The sequence below is a fragment of the Protopterus annectens genome, chromosome 1.part0 (assembly GCF_019279795.1).
Source record: "Protopterus annectens isolate FY-2018-M chromosome 1.part0, PAN1.0, whole genome shotgun sequence".
In the NCBI taxonomy this organism is placed as follows: Eukaryota; Metazoa; Chordata; order Ceratodontiformes; family Protopteridae; genus Protopterus; species Protopterus annectens.
The window spans coordinates 1,018,778,314-1,018,802,627 of NC_056725.1; the positions used below are offsets into that span (position 1 = coordinate 1,018,778,314).

At 38.9% G+C, this 24,314-nt stretch overlaps 1 protein-coding gene across 1 annotated transcript in view; it reads right to left on the bottom strand.

Moving 5' to 3' along the window:
• Positions 1–24,314, bottom strand: part of NBAS (NBAS subunit of NRZ tethering complex) — a 3,380,746-nt gene that overhangs the window by 2,546,077 nt on the left and 810,355 nt on the right. The window contains exon 14 of the mRNA XM_044064792.1: positions 13,573–13,766. Within this exon, the coding sequence (XP_043920727.1) occupies positions 13,573–13,766 (194 nt within the window). The remainder of the gene's footprint in view (positions 1–13,572; positions 13,767–24,314) is intronic.

Sequence of the window (24,314 nt, forward strand, 5' to 3'; positions counted from 1 at the left end):
TACCTACTGAATACGTAGCTTTTGACCACAGAAAGGTGGGCTGAGAGAGACCTAGTGAGGGTATTAGAAGTACAAGCTTGCTGTGACAAACTGTGGCGAACACTTCAGATAAGTCTAGAAATGAAGAAGAGACTAGTTTGCCATTATCTCTAGCTTTACTGCAAGTATCTTTATAGATTAGAAGGGCAGTGCAATAATTATGGGAAGGATGGAAGCCATGTTGTGCAAGAGATCGGAGTTCTTCCTGCAGGAGACAGTCTAGCAATTGTTTTTTATTACATTTTCCAAGCATTTTGGAGTGGAAAGATAAGATTGATAAAGGTCCAATGTTATTAAAGTCTGCTGAATTTCCTCCTTTGTGCAAAGAGATAATGTGTGACTTTTTCCAGAAAGAGGTAATGTGGGATTCCTGGACTGAACTATTTATATTTATAAGGATTGAGACAGGATAGGCAATGCTACTGGCTGCTATTTTTAGCTAATCACTTGGAAGGTTATCAGCCAAAGAAGATGGTTTAATTTTGTTTAAGAATAGTTCTATACAGGATGTGGGCTCAGGTTCGAAAGTGGATGTGGTGATATGTGGCTGTTGGGCAAGATTGGGATTAGATGTTGAGGAATCCTTGGTTACAAATGCTGTACTATCTATAAACTACAGTTGAACTATACTGCACATTCGAGTGGTGAGTTATCATAAGTTAACTTTGGGTTGAATTTTTGGCCAGGATGTAAGACTTCTGTAATGGATATCCAAAATTTTTTATAGGGTTGTGTTTAGTATTATCCTAAAAAATTATGACAGTAAAGTTTTTTGTCTTCATTTATTTGCTTTTTAATGCAATTCTGGAGCATCCTGAAGTTTTCAAGATACTGAGGTGTTTAATAGTTTTGACATTCTTTCCATGCTTTTCCTCTATCCTGCATTAACATTCTACTCGTTTTGGATAGCCAAACTGCATTATTTGTTTTCAGTATCTTCCTTCTAAGATGCAAGGCTGTTTAGTATATTTAGTAAAGTTGTACTGAATTCAATTACAGCATCGTCTATGAAAAAAATTTTAAAAAGTTACAGTCAATAGAGGATAGTGTAGTAAAGAACATTTCTGGGTTAAACTTGGAAAGGCTATGTGTTGTTTTACAAATTATGCTGTTTAACTATATATGTGAGATGTCTAGTTATATAGATTGGGAAATGATCACCGAGAGAGTCTGACATTGTACGTGTCGTGGAGTAGTTGCTAGGGTCTGATACTAGGATCCAGCCTAATGGAGAACTTGATGCCTTGCTCTGTGTGGGGCTATTAATTCATTGTGTGAAACCATACAAGTTCATTATAGATGTAGGGGAGTTAGAGTTTACGTCCAACCAACTGACATTCATATCACCTAGTAATATTTTTTTCATGTGGAAATGTTATGGATATCCAGTGTAGGATATATTCCAGTTTAACTGTATTGTCGCCAGGAGAGATATAAAGGACAGTAATACATATTTGCTTATAATTGTCTATTTTGAGGAAAGCAATAAGAAGCTCTTGTGAACTGAATTTTGGCATAGGTTTACTATAAGGGGAAATATGGTAGATATAGGAAATACTAAAGCAATACCACTACCTTTCCTCTTTATATAGTCCCACTGTCAGGTTAGTTTATAAATGAGAGCAATCTGTTTATAGCCAGAACAAAGCAATAAACAGAGAGATGCAAGTGAAACAGATTGCCTGTCATTTCCTGACACTAAATAACTGGCATATGCAGTATAGTCTACTGGTCAGACTAAAGGGTACAGTGGTCATCTTTATAAAAAATCTTTAGAGTGCAGACTATTTCATACAGACTTTCAGTCACACAGCAGGCATGCACGTAACTCACTAAAGTTAATATGCAGCAAGTTTCTTAATGATAAACATAGTTACATCAAACAATGATAAAATTCTCAGTAAACTTGTAGTTGCAGAGCCTTGTGACAGAGCTCCTGCAATATCAAGGTGAGATGTAGTGACCTAAGGCTATTAAACAATGACAACATTCTCAGTAAACTTGTAGGTGTAGGGTTTTGTGGCACAGCTACTGCAATATCATGGTCAGATGTAGTGAGAGTAGACTACTAAATAATGACAAAAATCTCAGTAAAGTTGTAGGTGTAGGGCCTTGTGGTAGAGCTCTTGCAACATCAAGCTCAGATGTAGTAACCGCAGGCTACTCTATGAAAGAAGATAGTGACTGAGGGTAAGTGGAGCTGTACTCCAACTGATGGGGTGTAGTGCAAAAATGTATTGATTATACTATGTGTAATTAAGATAATTTCTTATATTTTAAAAGGATGGATTTCTACATCAATGCCCTTGGCTTAAGCTACAAAGTGTTTTTTGTAAACAGGTGGGATTCAAAAACAAGACAAACTAATGAAAGCTATGAAAAATGCCAAGCTTCCTGCATCTTGCAAAGATATTAGCTTGTTTTTTTTTCCTTTAGCAAATGCTCTCAGTGGGAGTCATGAAGTCTGCAGCTGCAGGCAGTTGTACATTCAGTTCTGAATAAAATTTATAGATTCCTTTATGCATCTTCACAGAAGTTAGCTGTTTTTTTTCCTCAATGCCAACTACTTTTACATGGAGACAAGCTGTCTGCAAGTTCTATCAATTAAGTTTGACAAATCTGTACATTCTTTGCTGAGGAAAATGCAAACTTTAAAGGTAATATGGCAAGCAGTTCAGTGAAAAATAAAGACAGAAATTATGGGAAGTTAGTAAGACATAGCAGCCTCCCAAGCAACCTGAATATGTTAATGCATTTAAGAACACTGTAAAATGCAGTTACATTTAAAGACAGACAGTGTTTTTTTTTTCTTAGGGCTAAAAGCTATTGTTTTCTGAAAGCATATGAGCCATTTTTCACATCTGGGAGGGCAAAACATTTAAGAAAAGAACAGACACCAATCAGTGTAAATGGGAACAAATGCTGTTAGGTAATGCCTGTGGGTGCAGCTGTCAGTTTGGAGCAAATGTTTCCTATGTGGAAGGTAAAGCTCCATTTTTTGGAGATAATAGCTTTGTGGTTTCTCCGAAATTAACAAGCGATGTAGGTGTTCTGAAATTGTATTTAGAATGTTGTCTGGGGGGTTTCTTGAAAAAATGTGACAGGTTCACATGGAGATGAGAAGAAGAAACAACTATATAAAAGATCAGCCTGACAAACATTATTGTGGGGATGCCAAGACAAAGACTGGAAATAAACACCAAAAATGTTATTTATATTAAGTGGGAACAATAGCTTTTTATCATAATGGCTACACTATTCATATCACCTTGGAATACAAATGGCCTTATAGGTACAGACAAAAAGGAAAGAGTGCTGAATAATGTTAACACATGCAGACTGCAAAAAGTCATGCTGCAGGAAATGCATTTGGAAATCAATGAGCATGTGAAGATGACAAAAGAAGGATTTCAGGTTGGAAATTCAGCAGAATATCACAGGCAAACAAAAAGAAGCTCAATAATACTGATTGCTAGAGGGGCTCCAACTGTAACAGAGAAGGAGAAAAAGATAATAATGGTACAGCTGTGGTAGTACAGAGCTATTAGCAAAGGAGGAAAATTATGCTGGCATGTATTTATATTCCACCAAAAAACTACTATTATGAAACTTAAGGAAATTTTGGTTGTAATAATCAGCTTTCAGCAAGGAATATTACTAATAGATGGGGACTGGAACTTGATTTACAATACCAATGCTGTATCAGGGGGACCTAAAAGGGAACATATAACAAAAGAGATCCTGCAGATGTACTTCAGAAGTTTTATGAAAATTTATTTAAACAAAGATATGTGGAAATCAAGAAAACTTAATTATGCCAAGGTTAGAGGTGGATGGGACTCAACAACTAATAAGATAGGAGGAGATGAGATAAAAATGGTTACATATAATCAAGCTGCAGGACAGTCTCCAGCAGCAGATGTTATTCCTGTGGAAGTTTGGAAGTTAGGAGGGAAGAAAGTGATAAAGATCTGACAGATTTTGTTCAACAGTATTTTAAAAGGAGGGGAAGCACCAATATCTTGGAAGAAAGCTGTGGTGGATGTATTACTCAAAGAAGGTAATGACCTGACAAAACCCAACTTCATACAGACCGACTTCAATTTTAAACCATCATTATAAAGTGTTTATGTCCATATTAGTTAAATCAATGGCAACGGTGTTGCCAGATTAATAGATATCAATCAATATGGTTTTGCGGAGAGGAAGGAAGCAGTTGACAACATTAATATAACAATAATAATCCAGAGGGAAGCAGAATGTAAGAAACTACTGCTGCTGTTTGTGGGTCTTGATGCAGAGAATGCATTCAGCAAAGTAACTTGGGATTTTATGAGTAGGGTAATGAAGCATCCGCATTCTCTGATAAAATAGTAAGCTTAATTAGTAGAATATATGAAAGATCAACAAGAATTTAAGTGGGAAACACTTCTCTGATAAGTTGTTTTTAAACAGAAGAACCAGGCAGTGGGGTGCAGAGAAGAACATCTCAGTGCTGTAGCACACTCTGAGCCATTCTGATGTACTTCCTAATATAAAATTAATGAAGATAAAACAAAGGCTATGGCTGTAAATTATGCACCCACACACAAACTGGTTCAGCAACACCTATATTATGGGGACACAATAAGATAAAGTATTTATTTATTTTATTTTATTTTATTTTACATTTGTTAACCGGGAGAGTCCGACTGGATACATGTCCATTTTCAGTGGAGGCCCGGGGAGAAAAGCTCCAGGTACATAACAGACATATGAACATTGTTAATGCAAAAAAGGAAGATAGTTGAGTTCTAAATACAATATAAAGATACATCACATCTTGGGAAAAAAATAGCAGCATATAAAAAAAAACATAGGTCAGTTACAAAGGCGAGGCGCCTTGTTAAAAAGAGGTTAAGGATAGTGAGGTAAGAGAAGGGTAAATGATAGTGGTTAATCAGGTTTGGAACAGGGACATTGCCAGAGAGTATTGAGATGGTGTTTAAGCTTTTTTTTGAATTGTAGGAGTGAAGGTTCTGAGGTGAGCATGGTCGGTAGGGAGTTCCACATTTTACCTACAAAGTTTGAGAATAGAGAATCCCCAGCAAAATTATTGGCTTTGGTAGTTTGAGCTAAGATCTTACTGGAGGAGCGTAAAGATTGCAGGTTAATATAGGGGTGAATGATGTTTTTCAGAGCTGGTATTTTCTCTGGGTGATACAGTATCTGGTGAGCTGTTTTGAGTTGGATGAAATGGAGTTGGCTGGAAAACTCTAACCACCCTAGTTGCTTCAAGTTAGTGCAGTGGTGCATTCTAAAGGTGGAATTTGTGGCAAATCTAGCTATGTGATTGTAACAAGAAGCAAGTTTGTTAAGGGTTGTCTTGTTTAGGTTTGTAAAAAGGGGGGAGGCATAGAAAAGAGTTGATAGTAGGTGTGTGCTGGCAATTGTAATTTTAGCGTGAGGAGTGAGAAAGTATTTTACTTTATAGAGAGAGCCAAGCTTTTTATTGACGGTTTTGATGGTTAGATTGAAATGGGTGTCAGATTTAAGGGAGTTATCAATGGTAACACCTAATAGCTTTGTGTGAGCTTCTGGTGATATAGTGATTCCATTGGAGGATGTAATAGAGAAGGTGGGGGGAAGAGTCTTGTTAGTGGGTGAGAAAGTAAGTAGTTTTGTTTTGTTGAGGTTGAGAACTAGTTGACGACTTGAGAACCATTTTTCTATTAGGTTGAAGGTGTCTTGGGTTGAAGCAGTGAGGTCTGCCAGGTTGGAGGCAGTGCTGATGATAGTTGAATCATCTGCATATTGAATGCATGTGGCATGGGGGGGTGATTGTGGGCAGGTCATTAACAAAGATGGTGAAGAGAAGAGGGCCAAAAATAGATCCTTGGGGAACTCCAAGTGTAACAGGTAGGCATGTGGATAATTTGTCCTGCCATAGAACAGCCTGTTGCCTATTGGACAGGTAGGATTGGAACCATTTCAGCGTGGAATTGCTGAGTGATAGTTTTTTTAATGTATGGAGGAGTTGAATGTGGTTCACCATATCAAAGGCCTTGGAGAGGGCTAAGAAAAGAGCAGATGATAGTTTATTATTGTTTCTGAAGTTATTGATGGTATTAGAAAAGGATAGTAGGGCTGATGTGGTACTGTGATTTGGCCTGAAGCCATATTGGGAGTTGGCTAGAATTTTATTTTTGGTGAGGTGTTCCATCAGTTGTTTGTGGACACACTTTTCCATAATTTTGGCCAGGGGTGAGAGTATAACTATAGGTCTGTAGTTGGTTAGCTCTAGTGAGCTACCACTTTTATGGAGAGGAATAATGTGGGACATTTTCCATATGGAGGGGATGAAGGCTTCTGACAAGGTATGGTTTATGATTATGGAGACGGGATAGGAAATGGCCTCAGATGTTTTGCAGAAACTCAGCTGGGAGACGGTCATCTGCTAGCTTAGTGGGTTTTAGTTTTTTAAGAAGAGATGTTATAGAGGATATGGGTACTGGATCGAAGGTAAATAGATGATCCGATGTAGTTGTAGTATTCTGCTGGCATGGGTAGTGGAGTGGGCTGGTTGTTTGTTTGAATTGTGTGGCCAGGGATTGTATAGTTTCTGTGAAGAAACTATTGAATGTGTTAGCAATGTTTACAGGGCACTGTTGTTTGCAAGTTGTTGGAGTGGGGGTGGTTGCCTGGCCTGGGTGCAGGAGCTTGTTTAAGCCTGCCCAGAATTTTATGGATTATTAAGGTGTTTGTGTTGGAGGTGGAGGAAGAAGTTTTTTTTATCATTTAAGATCATTCTTTTAGTTTCATTTCTAAGTTGCGGAAGGTTTGGTGGGAGTGTGGGTCTTTAGAGTGCCATGTGACCCACATCTTGTTTTAGATAGGATTTTGGATTTTGTTTCCTTAGAGAGCCATGGTGCGGTTTTGGTTTTAGTTCTAATGGACCGTATTGGAGCATGGGAATCTAGAATCTTGAGGAAGGTGGTGTTGAAGTAGATAACTGCCTCTTCAAGAGGAAGAGACTTGAGTATTGTCCAGTTGTGGGCTTTAAGTTCAGTTTGAAAAATGGAGGCGTTGAATTTATTATTGTTCCTGATTTTTTTTATGGTTGCAAGAAGGGGGGTGATTTTCTTGAATTTGATAACATAGGTGAGTAAGTGATCACTCATGTCCTCTGGGTGAGTACCTGCTGAGTACTGGTCAGGATCTTTATTAGTAAGGATCCAGTCCAGGATGCTGTCTTTGTTTTGGGGTTTACCCAGATACATTTAGGAGTAAAGATTTCTGTTATGGCAGTCAAGGGTATGTGGGAAGAGACTAAACAAAACAGAATGCAAAAACTGAAAGCTCTAGTTTATGGATATGGATAGTGAGATACAGTCAGTGAAAAACTTTTTAGCCCCTTTAGTTTTATATATGGGTCAGGCATATTTTTATCAACCAGAGAAGAACTTGTGGTCAATAATTAATAAAGATATGAAGGAATTTATCTGGGAGGGTAAGCAGGCAAGAGTTATGTGAGAAAAAGTGATCCTTTCAAAAGAACAAGGTGGTTTAGAATTACCTGATTTGAATGGATAGTTTAGATGTACAGTACATAATTAAGGCTCATGTGTATATATATATATATATATATATATATATATATATATATATATATAATGTATACGTATATATAGCTATAGCTCTCTCTCTCTCTATATATATATATATATAAAATATATATATATATATATATATATCTATATATATATATATATATATATATATATATATATATATATACAGATAGATACAGATATAAAGTACATATAAATAAATACATATATATAGAATAGTTGTGTAAAATCTTACCATAACCACAGATGTCCTTCTCTTCCATGTTGCAGTATTTTAAACATAGGGGATCCACCGCCTTCCCCGACCCAAATGTCCGCCGCATATACAAAAGTTTAGCCTGGCTGCTGTATGGTGAGTGGGACGTCATACATAGGTACCATAAACAGTGGGCCATAAATGTGACATCTGCATGCACAGACCTCAGAACCGAATACCCTAGTTGGACAATAGACTAAGGGTAGCTGATGAGAATACTATCCAGAGAGGGAAAATGAGGAACAGAAAGAAAAAGAAGAAAAGTCAGAGGTCCTAAATGGGGGTAGGAGGGAGGGATAGGAATACTGCAACATGGAAGAGGAGGACATCTATGGTTATGGTAAGATTTTACACAACTATTCTATGTCCTTCTAATCTCAGACTGCAGTATTCTAAACAAGAGGGAGAGTACCAAAGCTCAGCATATGTTATGGAAGGTGGACGAAGAGGAACTCTCTATGAATCCATGCAGGATAGCTTTAGCATAGCCTGCCCTAGCCCTGGAGATATTGGCCAGCTTGTAATGTTTAGTGAAAGTGTGGACTGAAGAACCATGTGGCTGCCTCCAGGACAGTGGCTTTAACCAATCTTTTGAAGAAGGCCCCTGGGGAGGCCTCTGCCCTGGTGGAGTGGGCCCTCACAGTAAAATGAAGGTGTTTTCCATGAAAGGAGTAGCAAAAGGAAATAGTGTTTGAAATCCAAGAAGTTAATGTTTGCTTGGATACAGCTTTCCCCAGCACCCTAGGATGAAAGGGTGCACACAACTGGTTAGACTTTGTGATGTCCTTAGTCTTATCTAGGTAAAATCTAACTTGTCTGTGAAAATCAAGGGAATGGAGGCACTCTCTCACTGTCATTTTTTGGGGAAGGAAAGAACATGGGTACGTGGATGGAAAGGGGTCTAATTCTGTGTGAAGATAACATCTGGAGAATTTTTCCACTTGGATAGGTAGGATCTCCTGGTAGTGGGTTTCCTGGCCTCCTACAGGACAGAAAGCACATCCACTGAATAAAGGTGTCTAAAAGGGATCAAAGGTTTATCACCCACAGGGTTAGTCTGAGGGTTTGGAGGTGTGGATGGATAAATTACCCCTTGTGTTGTGTGACAAGGTCCACCTCATGGGGTAACTTGTGGTGATTCCCTCGGCTAGAGAAAAAAGTAGAGGAACCACTGCTGTCTTGGCCAAAAGGGAGTCACCAACAAGATTTTTGGTTTGTCCTGCTAAACTTTCAGCAGGACTTTTTTATACAAGACAGAAGGGGGGGTGCATAAAGAAACATCCCCTTCCAGGAGATTGAGAAGGTGTCTACCCTCCAGGCTTGGGGGGAGGGGGTTCTTGTGCAGAATAGTTTCAGTTGTCTGTTCGAAGCGAAGGCAAACAGATCTATTTGTGGTGTACCCCATCGCTGGCCTATGTCCAGGAAGACATTCCTGTGCAACATCCATTCATGATTCTGTGATAATGACCTGCTGACAGCATCCGCCTGAGCATTGTTCTGAGCTGAGATGTAAACTGCCTCCAACATCACTTTGGACAGGGTAGCCATTTCCCAAGCTTGGATGGCCAGCTTTCACAGTAAGTATGATTTTGTCCCCCCCTTGTTTGTTGATATATCTCAGGACTGTGGTGTTGTCTGTGATGATTCTTAGAGGTCCTGGGTGTATGAGGGGGAGGAATGCTTTTAGGGCTAGGATGAGGGCAGTCATTTCCCTAATATTGCTATATTTTTTTTCCGAAGATAGGATTCCCGCTGGCCCTGAACCTCACTCCACATCTAAAGCATCTGTGTACATCAGCTGTACTGCAGGAAGTGGTTGTAATGGTAGCCCTGGGTTCAGGTAAATTTGCTGGCTCCACCACAAGATCTCTTTCTTGAGATACGGAAGAAATGGTACCTGAATCTCTAATGGGTGGTCATGTTGGGACCAAACATTCTTCAGATACCACTGAAATTTTCTTATGTGTAACCTGGCTAGGGGTAACATGGGAAGCATGGTTGCCATCAACTCCAGGAGGTGTAGGAACTCCCTGGCCAAAATGCTGCTGAATAGGAGTAGGTCCTGGAAGCAAGTGGTCAAAGATGCAAACTTTTCTGGTGGAAGAAAGGCCTTCATCAAATCTGCAACCCAGAAACACTTGGTCCTGGTTGGGAGGAAGTCAGGATTTGAGATTGTTGACTATGAAACCTAGGCCTTCGAGGAGGGAAATGGTGACTTGTAGGTGCCTTAGTAGAGTACTTAGATGATCTGCCTGGATAAGAAGATTGAGTAAGTATGGGAAGATTTGAACACCTTTTGTTCTGCGAAAGGCCACCACAGGAGCTAGACATTTTGTGAATACCCTTGGTACAGTGGACAAACCAAAGAGCAAGGATTGCACAACAAAATGCAAGAATTTCTGATACGATGGGTGGATAGGGATATGAAAATATGCATTCTTCAGGTCTAAAGTGGCCAGATACTAGATGGGGGTCAAGAGTGGAAGATGTGTTTGTAGGGACAGCATGCGGAATGTGGGCACATGGAGGAAAGTGTTTAGAAGAGACAGGTCCAGGGCAGGTCTCCATGGGCCATCCTTTCTTGGTATTAGGAAGAATCTGGAATAAAACCCTAGGAATTCCTGTCCTGGAGGGACTCTCTGAATAATACCTTCTCTGACAAGCTCTTGAATGAATTGTGGGATGAGATGAATTTGGTCCTTTGGGGGGGTGTGGGATACCCTTTGGGAGAGGCTTTTCCCACCAGGTCATGAAATATCCATTTTCCACTATTGACAAGACCCAGTTGTCTGAGGTGATCTGTTGCCACAAGAGAAGACAGTGAGAGAGGCAGGCAGAAAGTGGAAGATGGAGTGTTAGGGCCCGACAGTCAAACATTGTTAGGCCTGTCATGAAAAATGTCTTGGAGTAGCGTGAAAGGAGGGAGGCCTGGATGAGGAAGGCTTTCTGGCACCTTTGCTGGGTTCAGTGGAAGGTGGAGTAGAAGCCTTCCTGACAAATGTGTGTTTAGCAGGGCAGTTTCTATGAAACGTAGGCACTGGTAAGACAAAAAGGTATTTGAGGTCCTGCAGCTCTCTGTTTTTTTTTTCCTGCAGGTTTTTAAACAGTGGTAATTTGGTCTTTGGAACACCACCTAAAAAGGCACTATAGCCTTGGCCAGTATCCGGAAGCCCAGGGGTGACAGATGCAGGCCATTTCTGGCAAAGCATCAAGGTCTGTCAATCATGTCATCCCAGGCAGACAGATACTGGATCCCCTTAGAATGACACCAGAAACTTAGACAATTGTTGAAATTAATAAATTTCTGTACAGGTAAAGAGAAAGAAACAGGAGAATCCTAAAAGACCTGCTCTGTTAGAGTTTTTAGTTGAATCTAGAACAGAAGCTGTTGTTAAAAGAATGGGTAATAAGGAGGGCAAATAAAATAGTGCATGCTAACTATAAGGATCAATAAGAGGAGGTTAGAAAAATTGGGAAGCGAGACTGAAAAAACAATTTAAAAGGGAAAAAATATAGAACATATGTAAGTCTCCCAAGTATGCAACAAACTCCAAATGATTTAGGTGTTTTTGCTTTAAAGTGTTTGAATATATATTTTTATATCCCAAGCAGACTTCAAAGAATATTTTCACAGGTAGACAGCAAACGTCAAAGGTGTGATGGGTGAGAAAGAGGTAAATTTGAACATAAGCTTTGGGAGTGTAATGAGTTGCCAGATTTTAAAAATTCCCCATGGAGTACTCTGTCAGAAATATTGGGTAAGCAAATGGCTGTAACTGAGGAAATTATATTTGTTGAGCTGGAACATGGGATCTGAGTTGTCCATACATAGTAAAGCTTTGTTGAGTTTAATTATTTTGGCGGCCAAAAAAGCAGTTACTAAAAAATGGAAACCAGAGTCTAAACTAACTGTATCTGACATACTGGATATTATAAAACAGATAAAATAACTGGGAGAGGGATCTTTAGAAAAAGGCAAGGAACAAATTATAGAGAAATAAATGGAAATGTGTTCAGTGAGGTTTATGGGAAGGCAGGAATTCAGCAATTTATGCAATGTTGGACTGATGACAAGTTACAAAGAAAGAAAAGAAACGCAAGGTATAATGTATGTAAATGGAAAAAATGTTAAAATGGTTTGGTTTCTTTTATGTTAATGTATGTTTGAATATGTCTTAAGTGATAACTGACTAAATGTGTTTACAAAAACTATTGCCCAATTTTACGCTCAGCCTACATCATTAACATGCAAAGTGCATGGTTTAAACAGCTAAATACTTGACAGCCTGTCAACCAAGGTGAATTTTTTTAGAAAGAGTATTAAGAAAAGAAATATTACAGTTGGTTTACAATTGCTAAAGGCACAATTACATTTTTGATGGTTACAAGTTTCACAGTTTGTACAGATTACAGCTGTGGGCAGACTGCATGTTAATTATAATGGAAGTTAATATTTCAAATGCACACGGAGATGATTTGATAGTCAAAACAGACCGGGTTTGTCCAAGGTACAGGACAATGGGGTGGAAGAATAGCAGGCTTAGCACATGGTTGTCAGAGGACAACAAGTCAGGCACTGGATTGCCTACTAGGCAGATACTGGTTTTAATATTAAGATCATATCTTAAACTGATGATGCAGCATCATAAAGAGGCCGTGTGTAATATATCAAAACAGATATACATTTTTACAGCAAGTTTCTATTATTATTGTGGGTGGTATTTAAATATTTTCTGTATGACTGAAAATGAAAAATGATGAACATCTGAAAATGTTAAGAAATAAGTAGTACACATTTTACTATATATTGTTGTCCAGTGTGAGTGATGTTTAATATACTGTATGTGATTAATTCTGAAGCTGGACATTCAAAAGTGATTTATTTTTATGTTTGACAATCTGCATACAAAATTACAATAGGATGATTTTATATGAAAAAAAATGAATTTAGAGAAATGGATGGTTAGCTATTAGAAAGAATGAGCAACCAGTAGGACCATCCCAATCCTTGCAGGGACACACACAACACTAAGGAAAATGAAAAACCCAGCTTACGGATACCTGACAGTCAGCCAGGACATAAAAAGGAAACTGGCACTGGAAGAAACAAATATTTGAATGTATAGAAAGATGACCATAAATCAACCTAAAAAACACATAGTCCTGCAATGAATACAACACTTCTCCAAGTACGTGCAATGCTAAGGAATTCTTTCTATACTTTCTTCAAAAGTTCCAAGCTGTCTAAACCATGGATAACCTTCCTCCCTACCACACTCCCATATAAAAGTTTCTTTCTTGTGGAAGGAAAACACCACAGACAGCAAGTTTCTAAAAAAAGAGTAAAAACAAAACCCTCAGGAAGAAGCAGAAGGTTTAAAGTGAAGGGTGAATGAAACAGACACAATTGTCCTAGAAACAGTTGCACAGAACAGCTGTTAAAATAAAGAAACAGACATATTTTAGAAATTATTATACACTGTGGGCACACGAGGGAAGACAAATAAAAACATGTATAAGATAAAAGTTTGCTTTTAGGGAACCAAAATGCTAATGATACAAAAAATATAATGGAAGTAAGTTACCAATCAGCTTTACAAAACCTGGCAAATAATGCTGTGGCAGATGCAACTTTAGTAAAGCCTTTTGGAAAAGCAACAAACATACCTCCAAGCTGAGAAACCCTCCATCATGAGCAGCAGTAACCAGTGGGGATGGCTCAAACCATTCACAACACTTTCCCAAAAGGTTCCTTAAAGACTTCACTGATGACACTGTCAAAGCGCCAGAGCACCGAGCCAAGATGACTGCATTTTCCTCCCACCAATTTACATCAATGAGGGGGTAAAACGATTCTTTGTCTGTGGAGGAAAAAAAAAATGAGTAAGGACAAAGGGACAATTATCACTTGTATGTCTTTAATCGGTAAACTCAACTGTGTGAAATGATTTGGTCCTTCAACATGATTCCACTCTACAGTAAAAAGTCAAAGTGATGTACAAGTCCCCTCTGTCTTACTCCACCTCATAAACCACAGTGAGCTGAGTATACCCACACAACATAAGCCATGACTATTATCATATGCAGCATAACAGATGGAATGTCCACACAAGGAGTGACCATAGACTGTGGATGAGAACAGAAGCAGACTAGCAACATTTATACCATATTTCTTGTTTTTCATGGATTCTAACTCAATCCTTTTACATTAGTGAGTATTTAGCACGTGTGACTGACCCATTATAGAGTAAAATGTCCCTTTGGTATGTACCTCACAAGACATCTACAACAACTAGAAAGGCCACAGAAATACCTCACAAAGAGGATTACTGGCCACAAACAGATGCACTACGCAGACCGTCTAAAACACTCCAGCTTTACTCCGTCGCATATCGCCTACTCAGAGGCAATCTCTGCCTAACATACAAAGCTATGTCAAACCCAGAGCTGTTGGACATGCTCCACTTAAAGAAATCCAAATCTCTCTGAGCTACACACTCTAGGGACCTAAACCTTGTCACCACAATAAACAGAACATGCTGGAGCGACAGAGTCCTGTCCCAGAGACTTCTCATACTCTGGAGCAAACTACCTATCTATATCAAACAAAGCTCCTCATTAGCACTCTTCAAGAAAAATCTTAATAATTGGATGGGAGATAGGAAATTCACCCCGCGGATCACTTCTGTGGCTATGTTCGACAGGGGCACAGGAAAATAATTTTCTTGGGGGGCGAAAGCCATGATACCTTTTTGGCTAGGCTTATATAGGCCCTAGGGCCAATAGCCTAGTACCTACCTATGAACCCAAAAGATATAGAATTTCTTCTCAACTTGCAGTTGCAGGGTAAGTTTTATGAACATAGAAGTGATGATATTAGGGCAATACAAATAAGTATGATGAAAACTGCAACAGGACCCTCAGGCATTTGCCTGATTTGAAATTCTTTATAGACAACAATAGTCTGCTTATCCCATCATGTCTGACAACAGCAAAGCAACTCTGCAAATACTCAGCAGCACCTCTGATACAGCATTCTGTCAGCAAGTATTTTGAATACCAATAACATCATCAGTGAGACGTGATTAAAAAATGATCAAGTCACCATCCTCTGATCCGTCAGACATCCTATGACTCTGAAATCAAGTCTGCAGTATAAATAATAATTACACTCAAAATAACTGCATTAAAATTACTATGAAGCACCTCTGACCTGTTTCAAAAGTAATTTAACCTTGCAAGAGATGCTGTCACTACATAAACTGAATGATAGGCTCTTTATGTCGCCCTCCAGATTCAGTAGTAGAAATTCAGATCTGATGATCAGTCAACTATGCTATAAAGTAAATAATCATATTTATTACTTTTTTAACTGCCTGATGAAGACCTAGTTGAAAGCGCTTGCCGATTTTTATGAATAAACTATCTTGGATATACTCTGTTGAACGCTTGGTTTGTCATTGAAGGTTTCCAAGCTATTGTTCCTCTGAAGTTTTGCTCTTGAATCAGGTACTTTATTTGAATTAACTGTTGACTCCATCTACAAGCAGATAGCTTATTTTTGTATGCACTGACTTGCATACTGGCGTTGAATAACAAGCCTGCATTGCATTTATTTGCTTTCTTTGTTATATGACTTTGGACATGTCCCGTTGAACGCTTGAGGTGCTGAAGAGTTTTCAAGCCATTGTTCCACGGAAGCCTGATATAGTACTTGGTCTACTTTTGCTTCTTACGGTGATACTAACTGGTAACTCTATCTGTACGCAGCTAGCATATTAGTGTATTTGTGTGTTATACAGACTGCTGTTGATTGATACGCTCTACGCATACTGTGCCACCACGCCTGCATTTCATATTTTTTCTTTAACTATTTGGAAGCACAGGAGTGTTGGTGAGTGTAACCTTGCAGTTTTCCTTATATTTATTACTTTGTTTTATTTATTTATGCATTTGACCAGGGTAATGCACTGATCCAAGAGAACCATTCCAATTTAATGCTCAGAATGGCGTTTACATTTAAATTTAAAATGACTTGGCACTGCAATTAAAAGGAACAAGAAACATATGCCTGTTTTAGAGTTTCTAGACTCTGATTAATTTTTTTAATGTCCTGCCATGACTACTTTTCAGCACAAATGCAGTGCATACTCAATGCAGTCCAAGTAACATTACTCAATATGCAGATTACTTTCCTACTTAAAGGATCAAAATAAATAAAAGGGAAAGGAGCCCTGTGACCATTTACATCTTGCTAGTGGCCACCATCAGACTGAATCTTCTCTCTCTCTCAAGGAGAGTCAGGCCAGAAAACCCAGGGGTGAATTTGTGATTACCTACACAATTGTTTGATTCCTATTTTAAGGAAGACAGAGTTTCACACTGATTACTTTGCAGTGGGAGTCTACACAGTGCTTTCCCCACCTCTGCAGCACTGAACCTATCTATTCACCTTGTTTGATTTATTTGCTGGGGAAGATATAGATCCCTTGTTCCAGTATTTATGGAACTATATGATTTTTGGAAATACAAAATATCATGCACTACTGAGTTCGAAAGGCAAGGAATAGACTTCCCCTCAACAGTCTGTAAGTCAATGAATGAAGGGTCAGTGCTTCCAGTCTTTTCTGCTACCTAAATTTTTTTAAGACAGTGATTTCCTTATTCTGGAACCTCTGTGCTCTTTCTAGTTGTTACTATGTCTAGTGAGGTACATCCCAAAGGAGCACTACATTCAATACTTGGTCTACTCATTGCTGAATATAAGTGGACAATGACCTCTTTTGATCTAGAAGTTATCCCCTTGGTGATCACCTGTGCTATACAGAAAGCCATTCTGACTAGTTCTTTACATGATGATCAAGGCAGGAACTATCGAGGTCTCTAATAGCACTGTTATTTTGGAGTGTTGTCTATGTCACAAGTTAAGGAGAGGGATGATTTACCAAATGCAATTATGCTACACTTTTTAGCATTCAAAACTTAACCCTGTTGTTAGCATACCAATGTTTACAAGTCCAAGTTCTTGTTGTAGGGTTTGGGTATCAGACAGTGACTTGACAATGACAAATTTGCATTCATCAGCAAACATAGTAAGCCAGAGGTTTAGGTTTGTGGACCAGAATGCCAAACAAAAGGGGTCCGAGCAGAGAATGCTGTTTAACACCACTGGTTACCTTCACATTCTTTGATGAGACACCTGCTACCCACACAGTATGGGTTCTCTCCTTAACCAGTTTGCTATCTATCTTAACACATAACGATCTATTTGTAAATGCATTAACTTACTAACTGTACAGCATGGGGTACAGTGTAGAAGACCTTGGCCAGGTTTAGGTTTGCCAAGTGTATAGAATGATCACTGCCAACAGCTTGTATAACTCTTTCAAAGAAGTTAGCCAAATTCATTGACAGGATCTACCCATAACAAAACAAAGCCACTGCAGGTCTAGGTTGATGAAAGTTATAATGTCATAGTTAATCATGCCAGTTATAATAAGCCCCATGGCTTTGTATACAAGACACATCAGGCTGATGGGATTGCAGTTTCTGGGGTCAGTGGTACTTGCATCCTCACGGAGTGGCATCACCACTGTTGTATGTCAAACTTCAGAACAAAGCTAGTGGCTAAACTCAGGTTAAATTTCTCAGATCCATTTGTTACTGGTACTGAAACAAGCTGCAAACAAATGTCCGTAAGCTCTAAGTTTGATTCAATATAACAAAAACTAAAGCTGTTTTATTTTCCAGTACAATTCAGAATGACAAAAATTGAAATATAGACTAAAGGCAATTCAGTCTAGAGTTAGTATTCTCCATTAAACATTAGGGTTTTACCGCAGATCAACATCTGAAATCTGACTTGCATTTAACATCAGCCATCCATAAAGCAATACAAACCCGAATTTGTTATGCAAAACTAATTATGTCTGATACAACCACAGTCAGAATCCTGAAAGAAAATGCATGAGGAGACTGCAACATATAAAGCCTTTCCACAGAAATGTAGGCATTTCCATACAGCAAATGTGAACTTCTTGTCTTTAGATTTACAAGCATTTCACATAGCCAACACTATGTCACAGAGGGATAAAGCCCTAACGATTGCACAGGCAACCCCAGGTTCGATAAATAGTACAAGCATCTAGGGGGGTTGCAGGGAAGAATGGGTGTGCAGATGCCAGCTGAAAGAGGATTTGTCTAGAGGCTACCTGAAGAGGCATGGTCCTTAAATAAATAAATACATACATATATATAGATATATATATATATATATATATATATATATATATACACACACACACACACACACACACACACACACACACACACACACACACTGGATATAAAAAGTTTACACACCCCTGTTAAAATGTCAGGTTTTTATGATATAAAAAAATGAGACCACAATAAATAATTTCAAAACTTTTCTCACCTTTAATGTGACCTATAACCTGTACAATTCCATTGAAAACCAAACAAATCTGTTAGGGGAAAAATTATAAACAAAAAATAAAAAATGAAAAAATGTACAATAGGCTGGTTACATAAGTGCACACACCCTTAAAATAATAATTTGTTGAAGCACCTTTTGATTTTTTTTACAGCATTAAGACTTTTTGGGTACACACCTGCCATCAATTAAAGAGACTCTGATTAACCCCAAATAAAGTTAAGCTGTCCTAGCAGGATTGTCCTAACATTTACTCAGTTGCCTGCTACAGCAAAAGCCATGGTTCGCAGAGAGCTTACAAAGCATCAAAAGGATCTCATTGTTGAAAGGTATCAGTCAGGAGAAGGGTACATAACAATTTCCACAGCATTGGATATATACCATGGAACACAGTGAAGACAGTCATCAAAAAGTGGATAATATATGGGCCAACAGTGACGTTGCAAAGAACTGGACATCCTTCCAAAACTGATGAAAAGACAAGATGAAAACTGATCAGGGAGGCTGCCAAGAGAACTACAACAACACTGAAGGAGCTGCAGGAAATTCTGGCAAGTACTGGCTGTGTACTACATGTGACAACAATCTCCTGTATTCTCCATATGTCTGGACTGTGGGGTAGGGTTGCAAGACAGAAGCCTTTTCTTATACAGAAAAACATCCAGGCCCAACTAAAATTTGCAAAACAATACATCAAGTCTCCCAAAAGCATGTGGAAAAACGTGCTATGGTCTGATGAGACCAAGGTTGAACTTTTTGGCCACAATTCCAAAAGGTGCGGTTGGCGCAAAAACAACACTTTGCATCACCAAAAGAACACCATCCCAAGGCGAAGCATGGTGGTGGCAGTATCATGCTTTGGGGTTGCTTTTCTTCAGCTGGAACTGGTGCTTTAGTCAAGGTGGAGGGAATTATGAACAGTTCCAAATACCAGTCACTTTTGGACCAAAACTTTCAGGCGTCTGTTAGAAAGCTGAAGAAGAAGAAGAAGAATTTCACCTTTCAACACAACAATGACCTCAAGCATACATCAAAATCAACAAAAGAATGGCTTCACCAGAAGAAATTTTAAGTTATGGAATGGCCTAGCCACAGCCCAGACCAAAATCCAATACAAAATCTGTGGGGTGACCTGAAGAGGGCTGTGGACAAGAGATGCCATCACTATCTAACACATTTGGAGCGCTTTTGCAAGGAAGAGTGGGCAAACATTGCCAAGTCAAGATGTGCCAAGCTGATAGACTCCTACCCAAGAAGACTTAATGCTGTAATTAAATCAAAAGGTGCTTCAACAAAGTATAAGTTTAAGGGTGTGCACACTTATGCAACCAGCTTATTGTACGTTTTTTATTTTTTTATATTTTTCCCCTAACAGATTTGTCTGTTTTTCAATTGAATTGTACAGGTTATAGGTCAGATTAAAGATGGGAAAAGTTTTTGTACAGGTTATAGGTCACATTAAAGATGGGAAAAGTTTTGAAATGATTTATTGTGGCCTCATTTTTTATATCACAAAAACCTGGCATTTTAACAGGGGAACAGGGGTGTGTACGCTTTTTTTTATATCCACTGTGTATCTCTCTCTCTCTCTCTATATATATATATATATATATATATATACTCTCTCTCTCTATATATATATATATATATATATAGATTTATATATATATATATATATATATATATATATATATATAGATTTATATATATATATATATATATATATATATATATATATATATATATAGATAGATAGATACACACACACACACACACACACACATATATATGGTTGCAGTTCACCTTGTCAAATGCTAACTTTTTTGACATACTATATTGCTCTCCATTTTCATCAACAGCATTCATTACAGATTGCTGACTTTATGAAAATGGACGAATGGTGACTATTCCTTTTTGTGTGGGGCATGTGCTTTAGGTTACTAAAAGTGTCTGTGTTTGATAATGCTGAAACTTTGGGATATACCAAAAGTTTCAGAATTAGGGAGAAGAGAGTATGTGCATAAGGGTTTGCAAGTCTGCTTTAGAGAAAGAGTTAGATAAGGGAATAGTTTTAGTGTTGGGCATGTGCCCTGCTATACAGGATGTGTATGTATTTTGTGTAGTGGTATTGTTAGAGAAAGGGGATTTTCATGTAGGGCAGAAACGTTTCACAAAACAACCGACATGGGACAATGTCCAACTCTGAGTTGTTAAGCAGAACTCTCTGATATGGGTTCAGAAAAACACTCTCATTTTATGATTACCGAGGGACTGCAATCTAAGGAAGCATTCACTCTAGAGGTGCTGACAAGGGAGTTTCTTAGTAGGAACACCAAAAGCCAGTCATCCAAGCAGTAGAACACACGGAATTACAAATTTGTGTAAGACTTCTGGCATGATAGCTATTAAACTGGTCAACACCCAGGGTGCAGATAAAATGTATCCACCACATATCAAAGGAACATCCTATGCAAACCTAGAGACCCATCATGTACAGAAATCCTATTCAAGCACCATGAGCAGCAATGTCGTAACCCCGTATAAAGTCACTTTCTCCAGCTAAACAAAGTAATATTTCTGTTGAAACCAAGGTAAACCAGGATAGGAGAGAAGTGTTTTAATCTCTATGGATCCAAGCAAAGGAGGATTACAGCCCTTCACCTCATTTAAGGGAGGGTCTTAATGGCTTCATTAAGAAGCAGAGTCAGGGTTATTCCCAAGAGCTATACAGATATAGCTGTCTCACTGAGCAGGGGTCTTTTTGGAGGAGCTCCTAAGCTCTCTAAGGCATGGCTGCTTGTGAGCATGTCAAAAACTCAATGACCTTTTGTGATGTCCCTCCAAACTTGGACAAATTTGTAGACATCCCTCTCATATACAGATCCAGACCACAGTCAGGACTATTATTGTTGGCAAGGTAGAACTATCCTTTTGGGAGACGTAGATAAACAAGCTACGGTTTTCAAAAAAATGCTTTAAGCTTAAAAGCCCTTCTTAATCATGAAAGGAATTTTCTTTTTCCTTAGATGACTGAGCTTGAAAAGCATAGGGTCAGGGGTTGTAATGGCTCTTTAATACAATAATGGGATATTTTCTCTTCTGAGGGTCCCTCACCAAATCCTGAAAGAGCTGTCCCAAAAGAACTTTCGCATGGAAAGGGCATTCCAGACAGTCTAAGATCTTCCTTAAAGAAGAACAGCATAATCCAGACTAGCATTTGATCACTGCCTCACACCTACCATCAGTGCAGCAGACAATACAATAGTCTACTTCGAAGACTTGTTAAGGGTCTTAGCTAGCACCTTGTTGATCCCAAAATCAGGAGATAACGTCTTCCTGTGCCTGATCCACTAGAAAGAATTGGCCAAGTGAGAAAAATGGTTGAAATATACAGGCCCTAAAATAATGTATGGGAACCACTTCTGGTCAGTCTTGCCCTAAAATGTAGTCACCTTACCAGGCAGTATGATGTGCAAGGTGATGTGGTCTCTAGGATATGTACTGGACTAAAAGCATGACAAAGTTAGGTATCACTACTTTTCTAAGAAAGGATTTCATGCCACTCAGATGGAGAGAGAACAGCTATCTTCTTGGGCACCAGGAGAGCGGCACCTTACTGATCCTGAGACACAAAGATTGAACTACTGTCCACAAATTGTACAGTGGGCTATCCCAAGGGTCCATAGCCTTCTTCCTCTCTAGTAAAAATAGATACTTCTGGGAAGAGGGCAAATGGCCAAAGGCCTGTTCAAAGAGGTCTTCAAAAGACTAAGATTTTCTCCTAAGGAGGGAATCACTGGGGAAGGAAAGAGAAGTTGGGAGAAGAGGTTTTGTCATCTTTACCCATTTCAGACAGGATGACATATGAAATCCCATCGGTCTCTTTGCAGACACAGACAATGAGGTAGAACATCTTCCAGATGCAAACCGGGATGAGCTCAGTTGACATACTGTTTGTGACTCTGAGTACCTAGAAAAGTGTGGTGATGGGAACTAATGTTCAGTGTGAGCACTTTTTGAAGCTGCTGCATGGACAAGAAAAACTGGAGGAGGGTATGGCACTAACTTAAACACCCATGTTCCTTAAGGATGCTATCTTCCAGCCACAAAGCCACATTCTACCATATGGCAAACTATAAGAAAGCATAAGTCTGATTTGACAGCCTCAGTGTACAAGACAATAGTGATTCTTTCTCAAAGTATCCTGTTGAGTCTTGCAGGATCTGCGAAGGCCTAGGCAGAGTAGTTTCTGATTATAAATGTGGCCACTGATCACTGGTCAGGAGGATTTCAGAAAAGGCTCCCTGAAAAAAAGACATAATGCAAGACAGGTCCAGCTGTGCATGTGAAGGAAGGACAATGTTGATACCCTCAGAATGTAATCCCAAGGTGACTGCCAGTGGTACAAGTCAAAAACACTCATCCATATTCACCAGGGTGGAGGGCAGGTGTTAACTTGACAACTCACTAATAGAGGAACATCTAATCTTAGTACCCTTGACCTTTCAGCACTGGCCTGTAATCACTTCTCTCACACAATGTGTTATGCAATCTAAACTATCACCATCTTGTGAAATGTGAGATGGGTCTAGAGTTTCACTCTCCTACAACTCCAAATGGCTGGAATGAAAAGTGGTAGAGTATGAAATGCTTGTTCCTGCCTTAAAGAATATAGCTATTAATGTTGTGGGTGCATACTCCAGCATCTGATGGCCACATGAGCATTTAGAAGTTTCAGGTTTTCTAGGCACTAAATTTAAGAATTTTTCCACATCAAATGAAGGAATATTTCTAAAATGAGTTAATGATTAGGGATCTGAACCGCATCAGCAGCAGAAAAGAAACTGTTTGGGTAGGGCTAGAAATGCACTCCTCCTGCAGTACCTACTGTCATTCAGTACACCAAAACAGGACATGCATGCTGTCAAGTGTGAACATTTCAGAACAGGAGACCAGAGTGAAAGTGGAAGGAAAGGATTTCCTAACCACAGTACCCCCCCCCCCCCAAAAAGGGCTCCTAATAAGAGAACTCAGGTCTCACTTAAACTGGTCTTACTGTGTATTCTAATGGGAAGAAGAGATGGGAGCCTTATAAAATAAGCCAATTGGAATGTGTTTTCCAAACACATCCTACCTTTGAACTGAATATTTTTAAGACTTGATCAGGCTGTAGAATACTGGAATGAGGCTGGAATGAATATCTTTATCGGTTAATTACCCAGAACTGTGCTGAACAGGTGCCAGTCTCTCCTTTATGTACCAAATCTTCTTGTACCTTTCAGAATAAAAAATCTGCATACACTGGAGTTAGGTTAAGAATGTTTTATTATGTACAGTGTCAGAATTATTCCTTTCCTCCTGCATAATATGACTAATACTCTGGAATGCTGAATATTGGACCTGACTTCTGCACTCACTCTCGAGTGTCTGTACCAAACGTCTGTGGTCTGCACTGCAATGACTTTCCGAGTATCAGTACAAATAAATGACTCACTCCTGGGTCTGAAGTATCTCTCATAATAATACCAAAACTCTGTAACTTTGCTACAAGTTCTACACAAAAACCTCTCAACTGTACCAAATTCCTCAGTATTTACCAGGTTTGAGGGGCAAAATATTGGGGTGCCACGAATTCCTGAGTGGCGCCCTTAATTTCCGAGTCTTTTTTTGTTTGTTTGTTTTGTATTACCACTTTAAATTTTTGGCTGATGTCACCACGCATCACCAGCCTACAGGAGCATGCATGATGGCATCAGCTACTGTCTGTTGGACTCGGAGGGAAGTAGGGAATATAACAACAGTGATGGCGGGCCGCATAATTTAAATTTTGCAGAGTCCGCCCATGTCCCAGCCTCCAGGTAAGAAAAACAACTCTTTGAACTGATGTTGTGCATTATTTTATCTGCTGGCCAGCCAAGAACTTTGTGCTTTGTTTATTTTATCTGCTGGCAAGAAC